At 28.5% G+C, this 20,511-nt stretch overlaps 1 protein-coding gene across 4 annotated transcripts in view; it reads left to right on the top strand.

Annotated features, from left to right (window-relative positions):
* The window catches only part of simj (transcriptional repressor p66-beta simjang), a 93,776-nt gene that overhangs the window by 57,013 nt on the left and 16,252 nt on the right, over positions 1–20,511 (top strand). For 2 of the 4 annotated variants that reach the window (XM_075360115.1, XM_075360118.1), the window contains exons 3-5: positions 4,452–4,683; positions 8,449–8,778; positions 12,978–13,110. In XM_075360115.1, the coding sequence (XP_075216230.1) occupies positions 4,452–4,683; positions 8,449–8,778; positions 12,978–13,110 (695 nt within the window). The remainder of the gene's footprint in view (positions 1–4,451; positions 4,684–8,448; positions 8,779–12,977; positions 13,111–20,511) is intronic. The other 2 variants (XM_075360116.1, XM_075360119.1) reach the window with 1 other exon arrangement.

Raw genomic sequence — 20,511 nt, forward strand, 5'->3', positions numbered from 1 at the left:
TAATTACACCTTCAACAACTGGTATTGTATTACTTCAAAGATAAGATTAGTCTAAAGTTCATTCAATTCTATTCTCTGCACATACCTTTGCTGCTCACTAATAAAACTACCCTATAGTTTTTGAATGAATTTAATACTTTACTTCTTTCACTATCTATAGTAACTCACCAAACAACCTCCTGCATTCTCCCACTGTCCACACTGGAATGCTTTTGATGTCATGCCGAACACCACTCTGCACCCTGCAGTACAACACATTGACAGGTAATGATGACAGCTTACGCTTATACTTTTCAATAAAATACACTTATACTCACCTCTTCAAAATTGATTTAAACTCATCTTTCCTGGAGTATTTATACTCCTATTCTCTTGACTTGCAGAACCAGACCTAAGTTGAAGCGTGAGAATGATCGTCCGAACCCGTACATTTTCCCATGAATTCCTACTCTGGTCTGGTAATTTGTTCTCATTGAACAATGTTTGTTTTAGGTGTGTTAGTGGACAGTATTACAAAGAATGATTGTTAAATGGACCTGTTAGCCTTAGAAAAAGGATTCCTTTTAGTAGTCCCCCTCTGGATTCCTTCCGTTACATTTTCTAATTTCTTTCTTCTTAATTGGTAGAAATCCATTAATCAGGTCTGTTGTACTGGTATTGTTACAGTATACATAAAAGTAATATTTTAATGAAAACATATCTTATTACATTTCAGAGCCGTTACATGTTCTGTGCTTTTGAGCGTGTAGTGAACAATACTTCATCCGATTAGAATATTAAAAATGAAAAACCATTTTAAAAAAAAATCAATAACTGTAAATTGTAGGTAAGAAAAATTTTCAAAGTGACTAGAAAGTTATTTGTTAAAAAATGTTACTTTTATAAATATTAATTCATAAGTTATAAACATCAAGTTTAAGGGCCTCTGATTCAGTACTATAAAGTTAGGCTCCCTTTAGATTACCAAAAACAAAAGCCTCTGAAATAAAAGATTAAAAATTTTGTTAAAGACAATCAACAAATAGTAAACTGAACAATTTTGCATATGCTTAATGAAAATCTGACTGTCCCATTTCAGAGTTATTTAACCATAAATAATATTATTTGAATTGCAGATTAAATGAAACATAATAGTGTGTAAGATAAATAATACAAAGCAGTTATTTTTGGCCTTCAGATTTATCTTTACAGTCAATAAAATTATCAGCAAAACTTATCACATAAAAAAAACTGCATTAAAAGAGTATTGTACATACAGATAGCATATTTACATACATATATGTATTTACATACATATATGTATTTACATACATATTTACATACAGCATATTTCTAAATATTTTGTGTGTTAAATATTTTTATTTTTCATTGATGTAATAACATTTACAAATCAAAATTATAAGAAGCACATTTAAATTTTTCATTTATTTTAGTTCTTGTCATATTTTTCAGTCCTCTCTATCAAATGTTTCATTACTTTATTTAAGTTTTTTGTGTTTTTGATGTTACTTGTCCTTTCATTTGCACTCCAGTTTGGTAGGATTTTTGCTATAATGATATATTATTAAATAAACTGCTACTTGTGTTGTAGCTTCATAAATATCTGTTAGACCATTATTTTTTTTAATTTATAAAATTAAAAAGTAAAATTATTCAACAGTAAATAATATAGTTATTGTTAAGGGATTAATGGGATGGTTATTGATAAAAATATTGGTAATCGTAAGTGTAGACTACTGATTCAGCCAATGATATAATGATTAGTCACAATCATTTATTTATTTATTGATTGTCGTCACATTATGCTGTTTACTAAATTTAATTTTTGGGTTGGGTTTATTAACAGAATATTATTATAATATTATTTTATTCATTTTTCATTTTGTTTGTCAGCATTTCTTAACCTGGGGGTTGTGGTGATATAAAGGGAATAGCAACATATAATTTATTCTGTAAAAACATTGAGAATAGTGTTTGTTTATCCTGGAAAAATATTAATTCATCTTGCAATCCCAGTAACTGGGTTAACACTTTCCCCTGTGATAACAATCTAACTAGAAAAAGAAAAGATTCCTTCTTTTTGCCATTTCATTGGATAGTTTAGTAAATTCCAATATGGTTGACTTTAATAAAATTAACCATTTTTACAGCTTTTCAAAGAATCTGTTTGAGATTTTCTGGTATATTTTTTTGTAGCTAGAGAAGGTCTGTGAAGGAAGCACTGGATCCATTCCTCCATCCTTAGTGTAAGACAATCTTGTAATTTTTTCAGAAATCCACTGCTCTATCCTGTTATCGCCTTTGCACTATCATCAGTACATCCCGCAATACATGTCCTGTTGCATGACCAAATATTGATATGAAAAAAAAAATATTTTCTTTGATTGATCTGTCCCTTTCACATTCATATCTCTCAAAACATAAGAACAGAAAAATTTTTATCACATCTGTTGATTCATCAAATTGATTACCAAAAAAATTCAGTTGAACTCACTTGCTGAATTATCTGATTGTGAACATTGGCAACCATGTGATTGATTCACCTTGATACTGTGTCATTAGGAAACAGAATTTTTTCAGTTTTCTTGCTCTTTCCATGCCTATTAATACACTGACCATATCAGTTGTAACAGGCAATATGAGATTTTTGCAATTGTATGGTGTTAAGATATCTTAGTTACTTTCAATGCTATGAGTTAAGTGTATTTTTATCATTATGGTTTGATTTACAAATAGAAGCTTGTTGATTTCTCAAAGTATCTAACAATTTTTTTTCAGAAGTTCCAAGGGTTTGCATTTATGATCCATATGTTTAGTTTCTAAGTGTCGAATTAATTTTGATGGCGTCATGCTTTCATCGGAAAGGATTTGAAAACAAACAGCGCTCATTGAATTTCGATGCAATGAGTAAAGCCATAATTTAAATAATTATCATTGTCAATCTTGACTTTTTACCAATTGTTACACTGGATGTAGATGGCTCATCTTGTTTTTTCACAAATTTATCCATTTTGCATAAGATACTAACTTAAAAAATCCCTTTTGCCATGCCAGAAGGTGGAAGTAGATTTCACTGCTGCTAAGTAGAGGATAAAAAAGATTTCCACCTTAAAGTTAAGAAAAACTTCAAATTTACTCAATATGACAATGGTTGCATGTGAAAAAAAGTTTCACATGTTAAGCATACAAGCCCCATCTTCTTATAATTCCAGCAACTGGATCACTGGATCAACTGGAGCACTGGATCCATTCCTCCATCCTTAGTGTAAGACAATCTTGTAATTTTTTCAGAAATCCACTGCTCTATCCTGTTATCGCCTTTGCACTATCAGTACATACCGCAATACATGTCCTGTTGCATGACCAAATATTGATATGAAAAAAAACATATTTTCTTTGATTGATCTGTCCCTTTCACATTCATATCTCTCAAAACATAAGAACAGAAAAATGGTGGTTTTGGGGTTCTGGAGGATGTAAAACGTGAAGATATGTCAAAATTTTCTGGAAGTTGAATCATAGTACCCATTACAGTAGGTAACTTTCTTATGAAATCTACAAAAAAAAACCAAAACCTTAATTATTATTATTTTCAGTGAAACTACGCTTTTAAAAATGTATGTTTCACATTAGAAACTAAACTGACATTCTGCAATTCCTTACACATCTTTTATACGACTAAGAGCACCTATTCAAACATGTATCATGTGATGTTTAAACATGATGCTCTCACAGCAAATATTATGCAAGCAGACCAAATTACAAGGAGCACATATGCATCAAGTTGGAAACTGTAAATTGTTCATGTTTGTACACTTTATACATATGCATGTTCATACCCACTCAATGCAGCTAAGTATTTTTAACTAGGTTTCATTGGGTTGTGGTGGTAGGGGGTTTGCAAAATATTCATTATATATTTTTTTACTTTTTGGGGGTTGTGGAGCTAAAATGGTTGAGAATCACAGGTTTATGTTTTATTTCATATATGGTAAAATATAATGAAAAGAACAGATTTACTGATGATAAACATAAAGTGTTATGTTGTCAAGAAAAATTAAATTTTTATAACAATATTCTGTGAAGATGCAGTTTACACAAATTGAGGAATGTCTACTCAGATAACTACAGAAATGCAGTAGAGGAAATCAAGAAGTGTATTCCCTGCTTGACTACTGAGTCTATAAGCAGTGAAGTGAATCTAGATGTTTATGGATTGTGAATAATTGGTATGAAAATGAAGGTATAAAAATAATTTAAATTTGCATTAATCAATCTCTAAAAACAATATGTACAAGCCTTTTTTAAAGTTGATTGATATGCTCTGAATCTTGGTTGCTAATTAGTAATCATACTTTTTACTTGTATTTTTACAATTTTTAAGTTAGAGTTTATCTAAAAAAAAAAAGAACTTGTATGTATACAGAATTATTAGGAAATTTTTTTTATAGAAGTAGAAGAGATTTACCACCTCCGGTAGCACCAGCCCCAAGGGCTGTTGAATTGGGCGAACGCTGGGGACCAAGGCGTAGTCTACGCCCAAGAACAGAGCTTCGTAGTTATGCTGAGAGCCCTGATATTGTGGTTGTGTCCGACGATGAACCTCGTATGAATGGTTTTACTAATGGCAGTTATGAAAGTGATAGTGATGAGGGTGAAATGCCACCACTGCCTCCAATTAAGGTAAGAAACTACTTTTATTTATTTGATTTTCTACTAGCAGTAATATAGAACTGAAAGATCTAATGTGAGTTATAATGGCAAATTGTAAATTGTGTTTTACATTGTTTCAGGTATTTTGTTTACGTGTTTAAAAGAATAACATATCAACTGTAATCTTCTTATTAACATCTTTTTTAAGTTATTCTTTTCACTGATCTAGTGGAAGTAAAATAATTTTTTTTCAGTTTTATATTCATTTTTTTACTATTACTTGTAAATATTCTATTTTTTAATAAGCATTTCAAGTTTTAAACTGAACTGTGTTAAATTTAATGTTATAAATTATAGAATAATTAATTAATTATAAAAAAAAAATTAACTATATAATTTACCATGTAAAATGTTGGATCAGTCAGGAAATATTAGTCTAAAAAAGAATGTATAAGATTAACAACAAAAATAATAAAGGAATCACATATTGCTGTTATTTACAATATTTTCTAAGAATTGTGAATTGAATAATAAATAGATATATGAGTAATAATTGAAAAATAGTACACCAGAAAAATTGTGTACTCTCCTCCCAACTTTCATCTTTCAACTTAAAATTTTTATTATTTATTAAAATATTTTTAATTTTTCTCAAGAATACATAATTTCTGAGTTCATTGTTTCTACATAGTAAATTATTTATTATACTTTGACATGTAAAGATTAAATTTGATTATCTAAAAGTTCTTCTCATAGTTGGTTTTCCTGTTGAAAATTAATTTTTTTTTTCAAGTGATAACATTCTCTTAAGTCAGGAATTTCTTATTTATTCTGTAAAGGCCTTAAATGATGTTACATATAACATTAAAAGTTCTCATCTATATGTTTACTGCCCTTTATATTGTGGAGATTCACGATTGAGTGTTTTTATACAAAAGCTTATATGAGTTTTTGTTGTATGCACTTAATTATAGGAAATTATTTTAGCAAATGAGCAGTAAAAGGTGTAAAATTCTCTGTACTTATTCAATAATTTTTTATATGTATAAATCATTAATCATACCATTATGAATTAATGATAGATTGAGTGAATAAGAAACCAAATTTTACTGAGATGAAAGGAATATTTATACATACATTTTTTTAAAACTAAACTAAATGAAAATAATTTATTATAAAATCTTACATTTTATTAAAAGTGAAAAAAATCATGGTTGATTGTGTCAAAACTAAACATTAAAGTGAAAAACACTTTGTTGCCTTTCTTTTTTTTTGAGATTAAAGACAGAGGTTTTTGTTATTAAATAACAGTTGCCTTAGTGCTGATGGCTTTTTCTTTCTGCATGTGTCACGTTGAATTTTATTCTGGGAGTTTGATTCAAATAATGTTTATCTGTAAAATTTAGGATGGGGTTAGAAACACCCCTTCCCTGTATTGGAGGAGTGTTTGTTCTAGAGAAAACTTTACTTAGGCAAATTTGTTAAAATTTAATATTAATATATAGAGTTATGGTTACTTAACTCTATATGAATATTACTTTTTTTTTTTGAATTTGTTCCCTATCCCAAAAAATATAATACTCTTTTTTGTGATTTTTTTTGGCAATCTTCATTTTTATTATTAAATTTTTTTTTTCTTTGTCACTTTAAGGACAATTAAAATTTTTTGTAGGTTTTGCCTCTGTAACATATCTCAGACCCAAAATTAGACAATTTTTTCATAAGTTATACCTTATTTTTTCAATATTTTTAAAAAATTGTTTTTTAAATTTATTTTTTTAAGGATCACATCTTTTTAAAAATTTTTTACTAAATTGGCCCAAACAATAAGGGAATCCCCAAAAATTAAAAAAAATTTGAAATTGAAAATTTGATGCTTTATTCTTATTTTGGTTATCATTGTAATCAATAAAAAAGCCCCATTGATATAGTGTCCCAAATCATAAAAAATGTGTATAAACATCAAATTTTTATTTTCATAATTAAAAATAACACTTTTACTGGCTAAATTGCAAAGATTTTCTGCAAAGTTGGAAAGTTTGTGCAGTAAAAAAGCTGTACAAGGTATTGTGTGACTTGTTAAATGGTGTTGCTGGAAAAATCATGCAATACAACATAAAAATTTTCAAAAAACCTTTCTGTATTTAAGATCCAAGATTTATAATTTTGGAAAATTATAGACATGTGTTGATAGCTCTAAATATGATTATAAAATACAAAAAAAAATTATAAATGTTAAAAACTGAAGGGAGATGGAGTAGAACACCAAAAAACATATAAATATACAGTAAAACTTCCCAATAACAGACACAGCTAGGGAACAACAATTTGACTTATTTAGAGGAGACCGTTATTCAGAAAAATATGAATACAGTATATTTTAATTAAAATTAAAAAAAAAAAAGATTAGTTGTTAATTAAAAAAAAAAGACTTGGTAGAATTCTAGTTTTTTTTTTCTAAAAATGAAACATTCTTCTGTGTGTTTCATTAAAAAAAATAATACTATACTAGTGTAATTGATCAATAAGATAAAATTACTTATTATACCAAAATGGAATAAAAACACTATAAGTTGCAAAAATATTAATCAGCTACAGTATATAAGGATGTTAATCCAAACATTGTACAAAAAATAATCTAAAAATCAAAATAAAAACCCAATTATGAATACATACAATTTATTTATATGTAGATGTTTTAAAATAGCTGTCTATATTAGTTTGACTGAAGTTTTTCAATAATCTAAAATAATACCTTCTGGTAATCCTTCTTGATAGAAATATTGTTTTATTTTTCTCTTTTCTTTTCTTGCTTCCTTACTTATTATGTTAAATCTGGGTTCATTGTTATTATCATCGTTCTCAGAGTCAGTTGTTTGTTTTGGAAGTAGTCAAATCTGAGGTAGGAACAAGGTCACGGATGTCAGTTAATATGTCTTCTGTGTCAAGCACGTCGTCAGAATTCAGGTACTCTTTTTTAGTTTCCAAACGGTTCAATAAATTCTTGTAATTCACTCTGTTCCACAAAATTTTAAATTGGTTCAGTAAGATTTTCAATGTCAGAATTGAAGTTAGTTTGTGGAGGTTTAATACTGGCTTTTATGAAAAAATGTCTTATGTCATAGTAGTAACCTGCTTTATAGCCATAAGAATCCATAAAATTGCATCCAACCCATGGTTTTAGAAAGTTCATCGGCATCTTTTATTCTTGACAATAAGTACCACAACCCCTCTTTTCTGTACTTAATTTTAAAGTTCTGAAGGTTTCCCTGATCTAGCAGTAGTATTTGGGGGAAGAAGTATCAATTTTACATTTTCTAAGTTAACGTTAGGGTGAGATTTTGCATTGTCCAAGGATATTATGTATGACTTTCCTATTTTGCCTTCCCATTCTACAATCAAAACTAATAATTATTATTATAATTGTTTAATTAGTAAACTGGTGTATTATTATTATTATAATTAACTTAAAAGATTTACGAAAGGAAACATTAATATTATAATTATTATTTACAGATATATTTTTATCTTACATGTGTAATTAGACTACTGTACAAAGTTTGTTTACAGATAGCTGCAAGATGCGGCAGTATTCTCCTTTTGTTATGCTTTCTAACAACCATCTAAGTAAATATTGGAACGTTACTTTTTTCTAAATAAATTTTTAATACATAATAATATAGTGTTTTAAAAGTATTTGATTGTTACATTTTATTTTTTATTTTAATTAAAATTTGTTTGAATAATCAAAGTTTGTTTTTTAACTGTTATTTTCTATTTCTGGGTTTTTTTTAGGAGTTAAGTCCAGCTGAGGTGCGAGAACGTGAAAAATTAGTTCGAAGAGCACAGGAAGAATTAAGAAATGAAGAAATGAAATTAGTTCTGCTGAAGAAGTTACGCCAGTCTCAACAGATGAAAGAAAATATAGCAGTAGTTCCACCATCAACAACACCTCAAACGCCTCCCGTCCAACCACAGCCACCGCAACATAACCTCAGTAACAAGATTCCATCAGCAGTACCACCGCCACCTCCTTTATTAAGAGCTAATCAGAACAAACAACCATCAACTATCAGCGTACCTCACCTGTTAAGAGGAGTATGTAAATCAGCCAAATTTTATGATGTGAGATTTATTTATTCATTTAATTGACAAAATTGTTGAATGTTGATTTTCTTGAGTGTGATTTTCACCCAGATTTTTCTAAATTAGAGATGAAGATGCAGTAGCACATAAGTGTAGTATTATAACACACCATATTTAGTTTGATGTTAAAGTTTGAAGTTCAGTTTTGTTTATAAATCGTAGTTTCAGCAAAAGGTTATTGGATAGTATTGTTCAAAATTTGATTCTGATATCTTGACTTGTAATTAACCCTTTTATTACCAACATCCATTTGATTGAACATTTGAAATTCTCACAAATCTATGTACATTAATCAGTAAAAATAATGTGTGTTTAGTGCCCAAATAATTAATATAATCGTGTTTGATATAACAGCATACAAATCACAACGGTTATTCAGTTTCAGCTTATATTAAAAATAAATATTTTTCTAGATCATTAAAAAAAAGTAAAGATATTTGTTTCTTTATTATTAATTTATATAGAAAAATATTGTTTTTGAGCAATCAGCTACTGCTACTTATATCTATTCTTGTTTATAATATTATCTGCATATTTCCCCTTCTTTCTATGAGTACATGCATACCTTTTTCTAATGTACAAGGGCCATTTTTAGTGAAGGAAACACGTAATGCAAGCAATTGAAACTGTTGTAATTGTTAGTTGGCAACATTGCAAATAGTGTTAGTCAGCTGTTCGAGTAATATTTACGTAAACATAACCTCTAAAGTCTTAGTTATGATGGCATCTCCACTTGAAGAAAATAATTTTGATGAATAGCATTCTGTGATCCAATTTTTAGTTTCAGAAAGTGTACAGCTGTCAGAAATATTCTCTTGGATGAACAAACAATGTAGCGATAGTTGCATGAACTGTGAGAGTTTTTGTGCATGGGTGGAAAAATTTTAAAGTGGCCGCAAAAGCGTGACTGATGAGCATCACTCCAGGAGTCTGGTAACAGTGTTGACCTCGGCATTAGTTTCTTGTATTGATTCACTTATCCAAGAAGACTGATGACTTACAGGAACATATTGTTGAAAAATGTCAAGTACAGATGTTAGCACAACTCATTCCATCATTCAAAACAAACTGAACTACCATAAGACTTGTGCAAGGTGGGTTCCCAGAGAGCTTAACATTCATCACAAAACCCTCAGTTTTGTGATGAATGTTCTGTATTTTTGCATTGAACTCAAAAATCATTTCAGTATTGAAGGTGGCGCATTTTTGGACAGGATTTTAACCTGTGATGAGACTTGGATACATCATTTTGAGCTGGAGTCTAAGTGTCAAAGCATGCAGTGGAAACAACACCCTTAATCATCTGTACATAAGAAATTTAAAACGCAGCCATTGGCTGGTAAGGTCATATCAACCATATTTGGAGTTCCCATGGTCCAATTTTCTGTGATTATTTGGAGGAACAATGCACTACCAACAGCCTATACTATTCAGCCATGATTTAGAACAAAGTCAAGCCCTTGTTGAAGAGGAAATGTCCAGGATGGCAGAGGAAAGGCGTGCTTCTTCAAGACAATGCTTGACCTCATACAGCACAACTGATGCTGGAAACTGTTGGCAAAGTGGGTTGGAAGCTCCTACCTTATCCTCCTTACAGCCCTGACCTTGCCCCTTTGGATTTTTATTTGTTTGGTCTGATGAAAGAAGCTTTGTATTGCAACAAGTTTAATGACAATGAAGAGGTAAAGAAAAAAGTACAGAACTGGCTTTGAGATCAAGGTATTTTTTGAGAGGATAAGAAGACTTGTAAAAAGATGGGACAAGTGCAGAGAAGTTGGTTGGGATTACGTAGAAAAGTAGACAAAAGAATTGTATTTATTTAATAAACCATTTTTGCTGTTCAGCTATTTTTGTGTTTAATATTGGATGACCCTTGTGTTATCCATAAAAATACAAAATGAATTGATTAGCTACACATGATCACGTTCATAATGATCACCTATGAGCAATAGTACTATCTTAGAGTTATTTATTGATTGATGGAATTTCAGGCTATAAAAATTTCATCGAGTACAATTTTTATAATTAAATATAAATGGGATGTCTGATTTTTATTAAAAGTAATTATAATTTAATAATTTAGAAGAATAATGTTATTACCAAGGATGTTTTGTGTAACTTTTTGTTGCTGTATGTGTGTAGTTTATCAAGGAAATGTGTGCAAGAAGAGTTAATCTTTTTAATATTAATTATTTTTTAAAAATAAAAATATAAAATTTGGCATGTAAATAGGAAATATTTAAAAAATTGTAATTAAATCTTAATAATTTCTTTTTGCCACTTCAGATTTACTTTAATAAAGATTTTTTATTTATTTCATGAATTTTCATTGGAAAATATTTTGTACAAAATATTACTTTTTTTTATGAATTACATTTCTTTTTCTTATGTGATTTAGTTATTATATTGGTGGAATATTTGAAAAAAATTAGGAGAATATGTTAAATAATAAGCAAGTTGTGAGTGTTTTATACATACAGTTTAACTTAAAATGGCCCTGGAAATTTGGGCAAGAACCTAGAAAAATATTGGCTCAAAAATGAAATATTTTACGTAACTGTTGTCTAATTAATTTCTGTTTTGAGTAATCTCTCATATCACCTTCATGAGACCAACTCTTGAAATTACTAAAAATTTAAAATTAATGTAAATTAAGAAAAAAATAACCCATAATAGTACAAAATATTGAAACTAAATTACTCTGTGTTTAATTTAATTATTCATTCGTGTAATAACAAGCTTGTGTTTTGTTAAGCAATGCTGTGTACATATTACATTTTAGTAACTATAATATAAAAATAAATTACAGTTGTGAAACTATGAAAAAATGTTATTTTTTATTAAATTAACTACTTCCAATTAGTTAATAATAATTACTTATTTCCCTGCCTGGAATTAAACAGCAACAGAACTTTCCAAATTAAAGTTCAAGATGCTATCACTCTGTATAAGTTTTTGTATGTACATTTTCGCTTGGCATTTATCAGTGCCAGCAGTAAAGAAGAACCACCTAAGTAAGTAAATTATAAATAAAACTCGATATATAAGATTTGTCATTCAAACCATACACCATCTTCTGTCTTGATTTTTAATTATTATTATTAATCAGTAGTAAGAGTACTAATTGCTAAAAATAAATAAAAATTAATAATAATAAGTTTTATATTAGATTGAGAGTGGTAAGTTTTATGTTTCTTGATGTAAGTTTGAAAGTATTAAATATGTACAGCCAGTATAAAAGTTTTAAATTTTTCAATAAATTGTACTTACTTAAATAAGATTTTTTTGTTAAGAAACCATTTACTGGTTCATAATTTAAAATTATCTGAATTATTTTAATCTACTTTCTTTGACAGTGTTACCAACTTCAAGCTTTGCTTAATTTTCTCTGTAGTTATTTTGTGCTTCAGTTTTAATTCCAGTTATGTAATTTTACATTACCTAATGTGGCATAATATCAAATTATTTACTGGTACAAAATAATAAATATAGTAAATGATTTGGAAGTATTGTTAACAATAATGAAAAATGAAAAAAATAAGAATATAAATTTGAATAATTACCCAGATATATTTCCAAATTTAAATTCTAGCTTAGAATGATGAACCAACTAATTATTTTTGAGTAAGACAGTTTGTTTAAATAGTACAACATTTAAAAATATTTCAAATTGACATGTTATGTATATTTTTCGTTTTCAAGCTTAGATCTGAAACATAAAATTTCAGTTTCTTAGTCATGATCTTTACAAGTAATCAATCAATTGTAAAAATTTTCAGTTTAAAAAAGTAAAGAAAGAACTATTTTGTTACATAACATATTATTACTAGGTTATTAATAATAATAGTAATTAAAAGCCAAGACTGAAGATGGTCTAAGGGCTGAAAGCTGTCTCATCATTGTGAGTTGTGTTTTATTTTTCTGTTTATACATTTATTAACATTGATATCGAAATCAATAAAATGGAGTGGTTACTAAATTATTCCTCTGTATTTTTCAAGTTAAATCAAACTTGTTCTAACTATTAATAGAATGGTTTATATTGGATATTAAAATATGCATTTTGTTATTTTGGATTTTTTTGTTGTTGATGGATTTTAAACTGGAAGTCAGAAATTAATGTTAATTTTGTATTTTTTCTGTTTTATTTATATTTTACCCTCTACTTTTGTTTACAGCAACCAGCTCCAGCAAGAAATACTACTAATTTACATCCTCCACCTCCATTGATGATGTCACAGAGCGGTGGAAGAAGTCTTGCACCTGGTATGCCACCCTCAATGCACCCAACAACTCCAACATTACAAAGAGGTGTGTATATGAGAAATAAAAACAAAGAAAATTCATCATAGTAATGTGGGGTTTTCAATTCTGTAAAAATACTAAAAAAAAATCTGTTGATTGTTTTTTCTACTGTTAATTGTTTACTTTTGTTGATCTCTTTGTAATATTTCACAAATTGCATTTGAAGTATTACTAAATAATAGGGTTTGTTGTGTGCAGGCTATTGTAAGTATCAGTATTGGTTGATTTTCAAGAAAAAAAAATTTATGTAGGAACATTAGCTATTTTTTGTTGATACCTTATTAGTTTAGACATATGTATTGTATGTTATTACACTCTTGCTTCTGCATATTGGTGATTGAGGTGGTGCTTTTACATTATTGAAGGAGAATGGAAATAGTGCCAACCTGTAATAGCTCTAATTACATAGTTATTAGATTGCAAGTAAGCTACTCTAGTAGCCTTATCTGCAGTGTGTAGATCATTTTGTGTTGGTAACAGGATTGAATTTGCTAGCATTGTCCAGTAACACTTTCAGTTTCACTATTGAGATAACTCAATGTTTAAGACATGTCAGTAGGTCCATCATCAAGAATACTTTGTGGTTCATGCTCTTCTGTATATGATCTTAGTTGTATTCATTCTCAACAGATGTTGTTTAATGCTAATTTCTTCTTTAGTGGTAGTATTAATATTCATATATATGTGTTCTATATCTATTTGATGCAAGCTTATGTTTTTAATTTAAATTCTAAAAGTATTGTTTAAAAGCATGATTTCTAGTGTGTGAGGTGTTACATAACATCTTTTTACATTGACAAAGAGCTTAACATTAAGATGATGTAAAACTTATAATGAAATGTTCTGGTTTTTGCAAACATATATAAATTAAAAATTGCATGAGCTAAATGTGTCAAACAGTATTTTTTTTTAAATGTACAGCGATAAATAAAATTCCATCTGCTATTATTAATTTTTGTACTTGTTGATTAATCTCTTCACATTCAATCCTCAGCATGTCTTGTTCTGTTGCAACAATTTAAAATTATTCTGGTGAAGCTAGTAAATGTTTGTGAAATTTTGTTAAACTTTTGTTGCAGTAATGCACAACTGTAATTGATACTCGCTCTAATGACTTACAGTTATTGCTAAACATTATGTTATAGTTAACAGTCTTAAAAGCACCAAGTTAAATTTTGTCTATTTAGTTTACCTGTTTTTAATTATCGAATTGCTTACATTGTCACTATCATTATTATAGAATAACAAAATGTAATTAAGATTTCACTGAAAATGCAGAGGGATTAGGTAAGAGGTTTGATTTTTCCAGATAAATTCTTCAGTCATTAGGATCATTGTGTAGCACTAGAGAGGAAACAAGAGTTCTCAGATTAGTATATAGACCTCTTAGATCACCCTGAAGATTCATGAGCTTTATTGGTCCTGGTACCCTCAGCATTGATGTAGCACAGTCTGATTTACATCCACAGAACCTGTAAAGAGTAAAGTAGGATAAAAAATAATGAAAAGGAATGGATATTTAGGAAAGACCATACCTGCCTTGCAGAAAAACATGAATTAACTACATCACCAAGAGGATAGCCTCGCTTCATATTTTAGTTCGGTTTCACTTCATATGGTACTTTGGGAGGTTAAAGCATTTTTACCCAGAATGAAATGGTACAATACTGAATGGTGGTTTAGCATTAACTGGCCTAAATTTATGCTACAGCAAATACTGATTTTTCTTTAAAAATTGAATAGCCACTTGAGAACAGGTTTCTAAACAAATATCATCATTTGTTCTTAAAGGGTGGTTGTAGGTGAAAATGTATTTATGTAAATTAATCAAACATTTAAAAATCCGTTGCCTTATTTTTACTCAGAAAACATATTTTCAATGCTTACTCTGTTATGAATCAGTGATGTACCTAACATCTATGTAATGACTCTTCACCAACTCTACTATGTGTACTTTCTAATCATATACATTTTCCTCTTCAAAATCTTACATGAATATTTCTATTGTTATGACTATTAAGGTGATTTGATTGCTTAATTGTTCTTTCAATAATGATATTTGTTTTCAAAATGTGTTGGAGTGGATAATTAGAGGCCTAGTCAAACCAGTTATAATTTAATGCCAACTTCTCAATTATGTCTCTTACTGCTGTTCTGTTGCCAAGTTTTGATTATCATTACATCCTGCCCTGGTGATGGAAGTGACTGGCTATAAGTACATTCATTTACAACAGGCCCCAAATCAAGAAAGCTACATTAGATCTAGAGACTCAGGATATCACATGATAATATGAATGAATGAGTCAGTCATTCAGCCTGTTCTGAAATATTAAATAATCTTCTTTATCAAAGATTTTTGAATTACTAACTAGGCTATTTATAAAATGTATTTTTCAGCATTTTTAACTATTTTCCTCTAATAATGTTGATTATTTCTTCTATGTGTATGCACAGGGTGTTCAACTTAAAAGGATCCCCATCCCTTAGTTTAATCTATAAATAATAGTTTTTTTGCAAATACATAATAATTGACAGTAGGTGTTGAAAATGATATCGCTCTACTTCTATGCACTTGCCAAGTTGTAAACACTTTTGACCATGTTCCTGGCTATTTTTAGCTGTACCCTGCATTTTTCTGGATAAGATTGGTAATGTTTGTCTTCAGTTCTTGCTGGGTGTGTAGATTGCTCCTATAAACAGTTTCTTTTAAGTAATCCCACAGAAAGAATTCTGGACTGTTCAGTTCAGAGAATCTTGGTGTCCACAATCCTTTAGAAATAATTCTTTCACCAAAAAAATCCTGTAGCATCTCCGTAGTAGAGCAAGTCATATTGAAAGTGATGCTGTCCTATTGCAACCAGCAGTCCCACTCATCTTCTTGCAGTATGGCTATGAACTGTTGGATAATTTCTTGGTAGATGGCAGCATCCATAACATTTTCAAAAAACAATGGTCCTATTATTTGTCACCTTAAAACTGCACGCACACCATATGCCTGTTTTTTGTGGGTCTAGAGGAAATTTAAAGAAAATATGTGGGTTTTCAGTATCCCAGGTTTGGTAATTCTGACTATTAACATACTCACCGAGGTGAAACCATGCTTCATCTGTGAAAAACACTTGATCTAAAATGCCAATGTTGCCTCTAATGAAGTTCTTGAACCATTGACAGTTGTTAACTCTTTTAGCATAATCACCATTAGTTAGCTCATGGAAAACCTGCATTTAATACTGATAAAATTTCAGCATTTTCCTAACTGCATTATGGGCTGAACCTAGTGAAATGTTCTTTCCTGGTTTAGTCTGCAAAGATTTATGATATCTTGTAACTGCCCTTTTTAATGTCCTGTATGACCTGCATCATTAAAATTTACCTGTTGGGCATAATTTTGGTCTAAAACTGAACCTATTTCATAAAATTTTGTAACTAACTTCTGAATAATGCTTTTTACTGGTGATTTCTTCCCTGACTTTCAACACAATGTGAAATTTCATCTGTAAATAAGTTTCCATCATGAATACACATTCTTCAACAGTTAACCACATTTTAACAAACAACACTTGATTACACGTCCTTATTCAAAAGCCAATGTTCGACACAGACTGGCAACACTCATATGTGTAGGTAATAAACAGCCCTCCTCAGTCCAGCTCTAGTTGTACTAACATGTTCCACATTATTTTATCCATCTCACACCAATATATACATTTTAACAAAAATATGCATTTAGTATAAAACTACTGAGTAATGATACCTGTTTTAAGTTTAAAACCTTAAGTTTTAAGTTTAATACCTGTATTAAACATGTTTGTAATATTAAAGACAAAAATCTTGTGTTTTTATTTAATATTTCTCTAAAATTCAAATCCAGTTTTTACTGTATAATTATTTTTCAATTTTCATTTATCTCGAAGAATTCCATATATTTATCTTTGGTTTAATGCAAAAAGAGAGAGAGGGGCCCTTTTAAAATTAATTGTTTTATAGGTTTTGTTCATTTAATTTTGGTAGCACAAAGTAATGACAAAGTAATTTTATTATAAAAGGATATCATTTGCTTTGATAAATTAAATGTTTATCAATGCCCGTTTTTCTGGAACTTATTAATGATATTTTTACTTATCTTAAGTAACTATTTGTAGCCAGATGTGTCACACATAAAATAAAAAATATATATTTCCTTCATATAAAACATATAGACTGTAAGTAGTCACATTTTGTTTACTTAGTAAATATTTGGTATATTCTTTTATTTTATAAGCGAGTGGCATCAAGAGCTGGGTATTCTGACCATTAATTTTGCAGTAGATTAAAAAACAAATTAATTTTATTAATTAATAATTAATAATTTTAATAAATAAATTTTAATTTTAATAATTAATTTTATTAATTATTAATTTAATAAAATTAATAATAATAATAATAATTTATTAATTATTTATTTTATATTTAAAGAATGATCCAATTTTGGTAGACATATCTTAGAAAATAATCATATTACAACCCTGATAATTTTATTAATATTCTTGAATATTCCAATAACATTTATAAAACAAATATTAGAAAAATATTGTATATACCTAATTAATAAAAATTTGATTAATGAAAAAACAAAATTTGATAATGATGTATTATTTAAACAAATATTAAACAGTAATTTTGATTCTTAAGTTGGTTATACCTATTCATACTAATAAACATAACAATTGAGAGCTTTATACTGATAGCACAGACAACATTGACATTATTTTTACCTTTTGACGATCAGTTGTTGCATTTATAATTTGTGTTTTTAAAATTCAAAATTCATTTAATATATTAATTTGTGAAGGAAATAATTATAATCCATAACACATAAATGTTTTTGATGATGGATTAATATCCAGAAGCGCTCGGGCATAATAAAAAAAAATTGTTGGTAAGTGGAAATTATTACATAATTAAAAAACAAAAAAAATGGTTGTCTAATAATACACGTAGACAAAACAGAAAATTTGTTTCTAAGTTATTTCAACAATATGGTTTTCAACTACATAAATGGTTTTCTTACAATTGTACCATTTCTTCTGAACACAACTCTTCCATTTCATCAAAACAAGAACAAAATTTATGGACTATAGGAGATTTGTGGAACAATCTTACAGACACACTACTTTTCCAAATTACTCATTCTAATAATTCTAAAAAACACTAAAAGAAATATTTTGTTTATGATAGCAGGTGTGTTTGATCCTTTAGAACTCATTGATCCTCTTGTATTCTCACATAAACATTTTATCCAATTGTTGTGGTAACCTAAAATTAATTGGGATGAAATGTTACCCTACACATTACTAACATAATGGCTCAATTTATACAATCAGATGCATTTGATTGAGTCAATTCCATCAAATCTAACATTGATAGTAGAATTAATTCAATTCAAATACATGGATTTTCCATTGCTTTTATAAATGGCTGTTCCATTTACATACAAACTGTATACACCACTCACACAGTTACATCTAATTTACTTTATCCTAAATCAAGATTGGCCCCCTTAAAACAAATTACACTACCAAGACTTGAACTTTATGGTTTGTCAATTATTATTAAAGGTAATTAATACCTTAAACATACAGTTTGATGAAAAAATCCATTTATACACAGATTTTAGTATAGCACTACATTGGATACATGTACAATCACCTAATTGGAAGGTATTTGTCAGTAATAGAATATCTCAGATTCAGGAAAATACTTCAAATGCTAATTGGTATAACATCAAATCCTATGATAATCTAGCAGGCGTATGGTCAAGAATTGTACACCAAGTAAATTAATTGATATGTCACTTTGTTGGCATGGTCTTTATTGGTTGTTACAACCTTCATCCCATTGGCCAAAAGATAATAATATTAATTTTAATAACTGTAATATGAATTCTGAATGTTTAATAGAAAAATCAAAAAATATGTTAACATCATTTGTATCTATTGTTGTATTCGATTACACAGAACAATTTTCTTCACTACACACTTTAATTCGTCCATTTAGTTTTTATTTTAGATTTCTACAAAATTATAAATTGAATCATTCAGAAAGAATCATTAGTTCCATAACTACAAAGGAACAAATTCATACTCTTAACTTTTTCATTTATCAATCACAACATATATATATTGTGGTAACAAAATATATATGTTAAACAATATTAAAAACAAGCAAACTACTTCTAATCAAAGCAAACTTATATCACTTGATCTATTTTTGGATAATGTAGGCTTACTTCATATAAGAGGCAGATTACAACACTCTGTATTGCATTACTATGTTAAACATTCTATTATTTTACATCCAAATGCAATTACCAAACTAATTATTAATGCTGAACACTTGCATCTTTTGCATTTTGGTGTTCAGTTAACACATCATTCGTAAATGTATCACATGTTTTCATTTTAATGCAAAAACCCAGGTTGAACAGCTTGGCCAGCTACCTCCTTCTAGAGTAAATATTTCCCAACCTTTCTTTACTTACGCAGTAGACTACGGCGGTCCAGTTATCATTCGTCTTGGTGGGCAGAGGTCTAAAACCTTAACTAAATCTTATGTAGCACTTTTTATATATCTTTCTACTAAAGCTATTCATTTAGAATTTGTTTCTGATCTGACTTCACAGTCATTTATTTGCAGTAACGCCATTTGTTGCATAACCGTTTTCCTTCTTGTAACTTTTGTGTTGGAGATTTAGTATGAATTACCAACAAAAATTCTTTGTCTATGCATTGGAAATGTTGAATTGTTACCCAGGTTTACCCAGGCTCTGACAACTGTGTAAGAGTTGTTGACTTATGTACTGTTAATGGTCTATTAAGAAGATCTATGTATAAATTATGCCTTTTACCAATCTCTGATGATTAATTTAAATAATATTTATAAGTAATATTTTTTATTGATTTAATTATTTGTTTAGTATTGTTTCCGTAATTTTATTTGATTTTGTCCTAATAATGCGATTGTTAACATGCTCATGCATATTGTATTACTACTTATAATATAATTTACATATTTGTGTTGATTTAATTATGATTATGTATTGATTTATATATTAAGGTGCAATAAGACACCATTGGTGTCTTATTGATCTTGGAATAGATTGCCTAGATTTATTTATTATTTAATCTATCTTTTAAGATCAATGTAAATGCAATTGAAAATTATTATAGATTACAATATTCAATTGTATTACTTATTTAAGCAGTATGCATAATTATTAATATTTATAATACTAATTACAGGTTATATTTATTATGAGTTTTTTAATTATTTCATTATACATTTACGCGAGTACTAATAGCATTATATCACAAATAAATATAAATACTGTTTCAACTAATTATAAATATTATCAATTTAATTATATTA

Source organism: Lycorma delicatula, chromosome 3, assembly GCF_047948215.1.
Source record: "Lycorma delicatula isolate Av1 chromosome 3, ASM4794821v1, whole genome shotgun sequence".
NCBI lineage: Eukaryota > Metazoa > Arthropoda > Insecta > Hemiptera > Fulgoridae > Lycorma > Lycorma delicatula.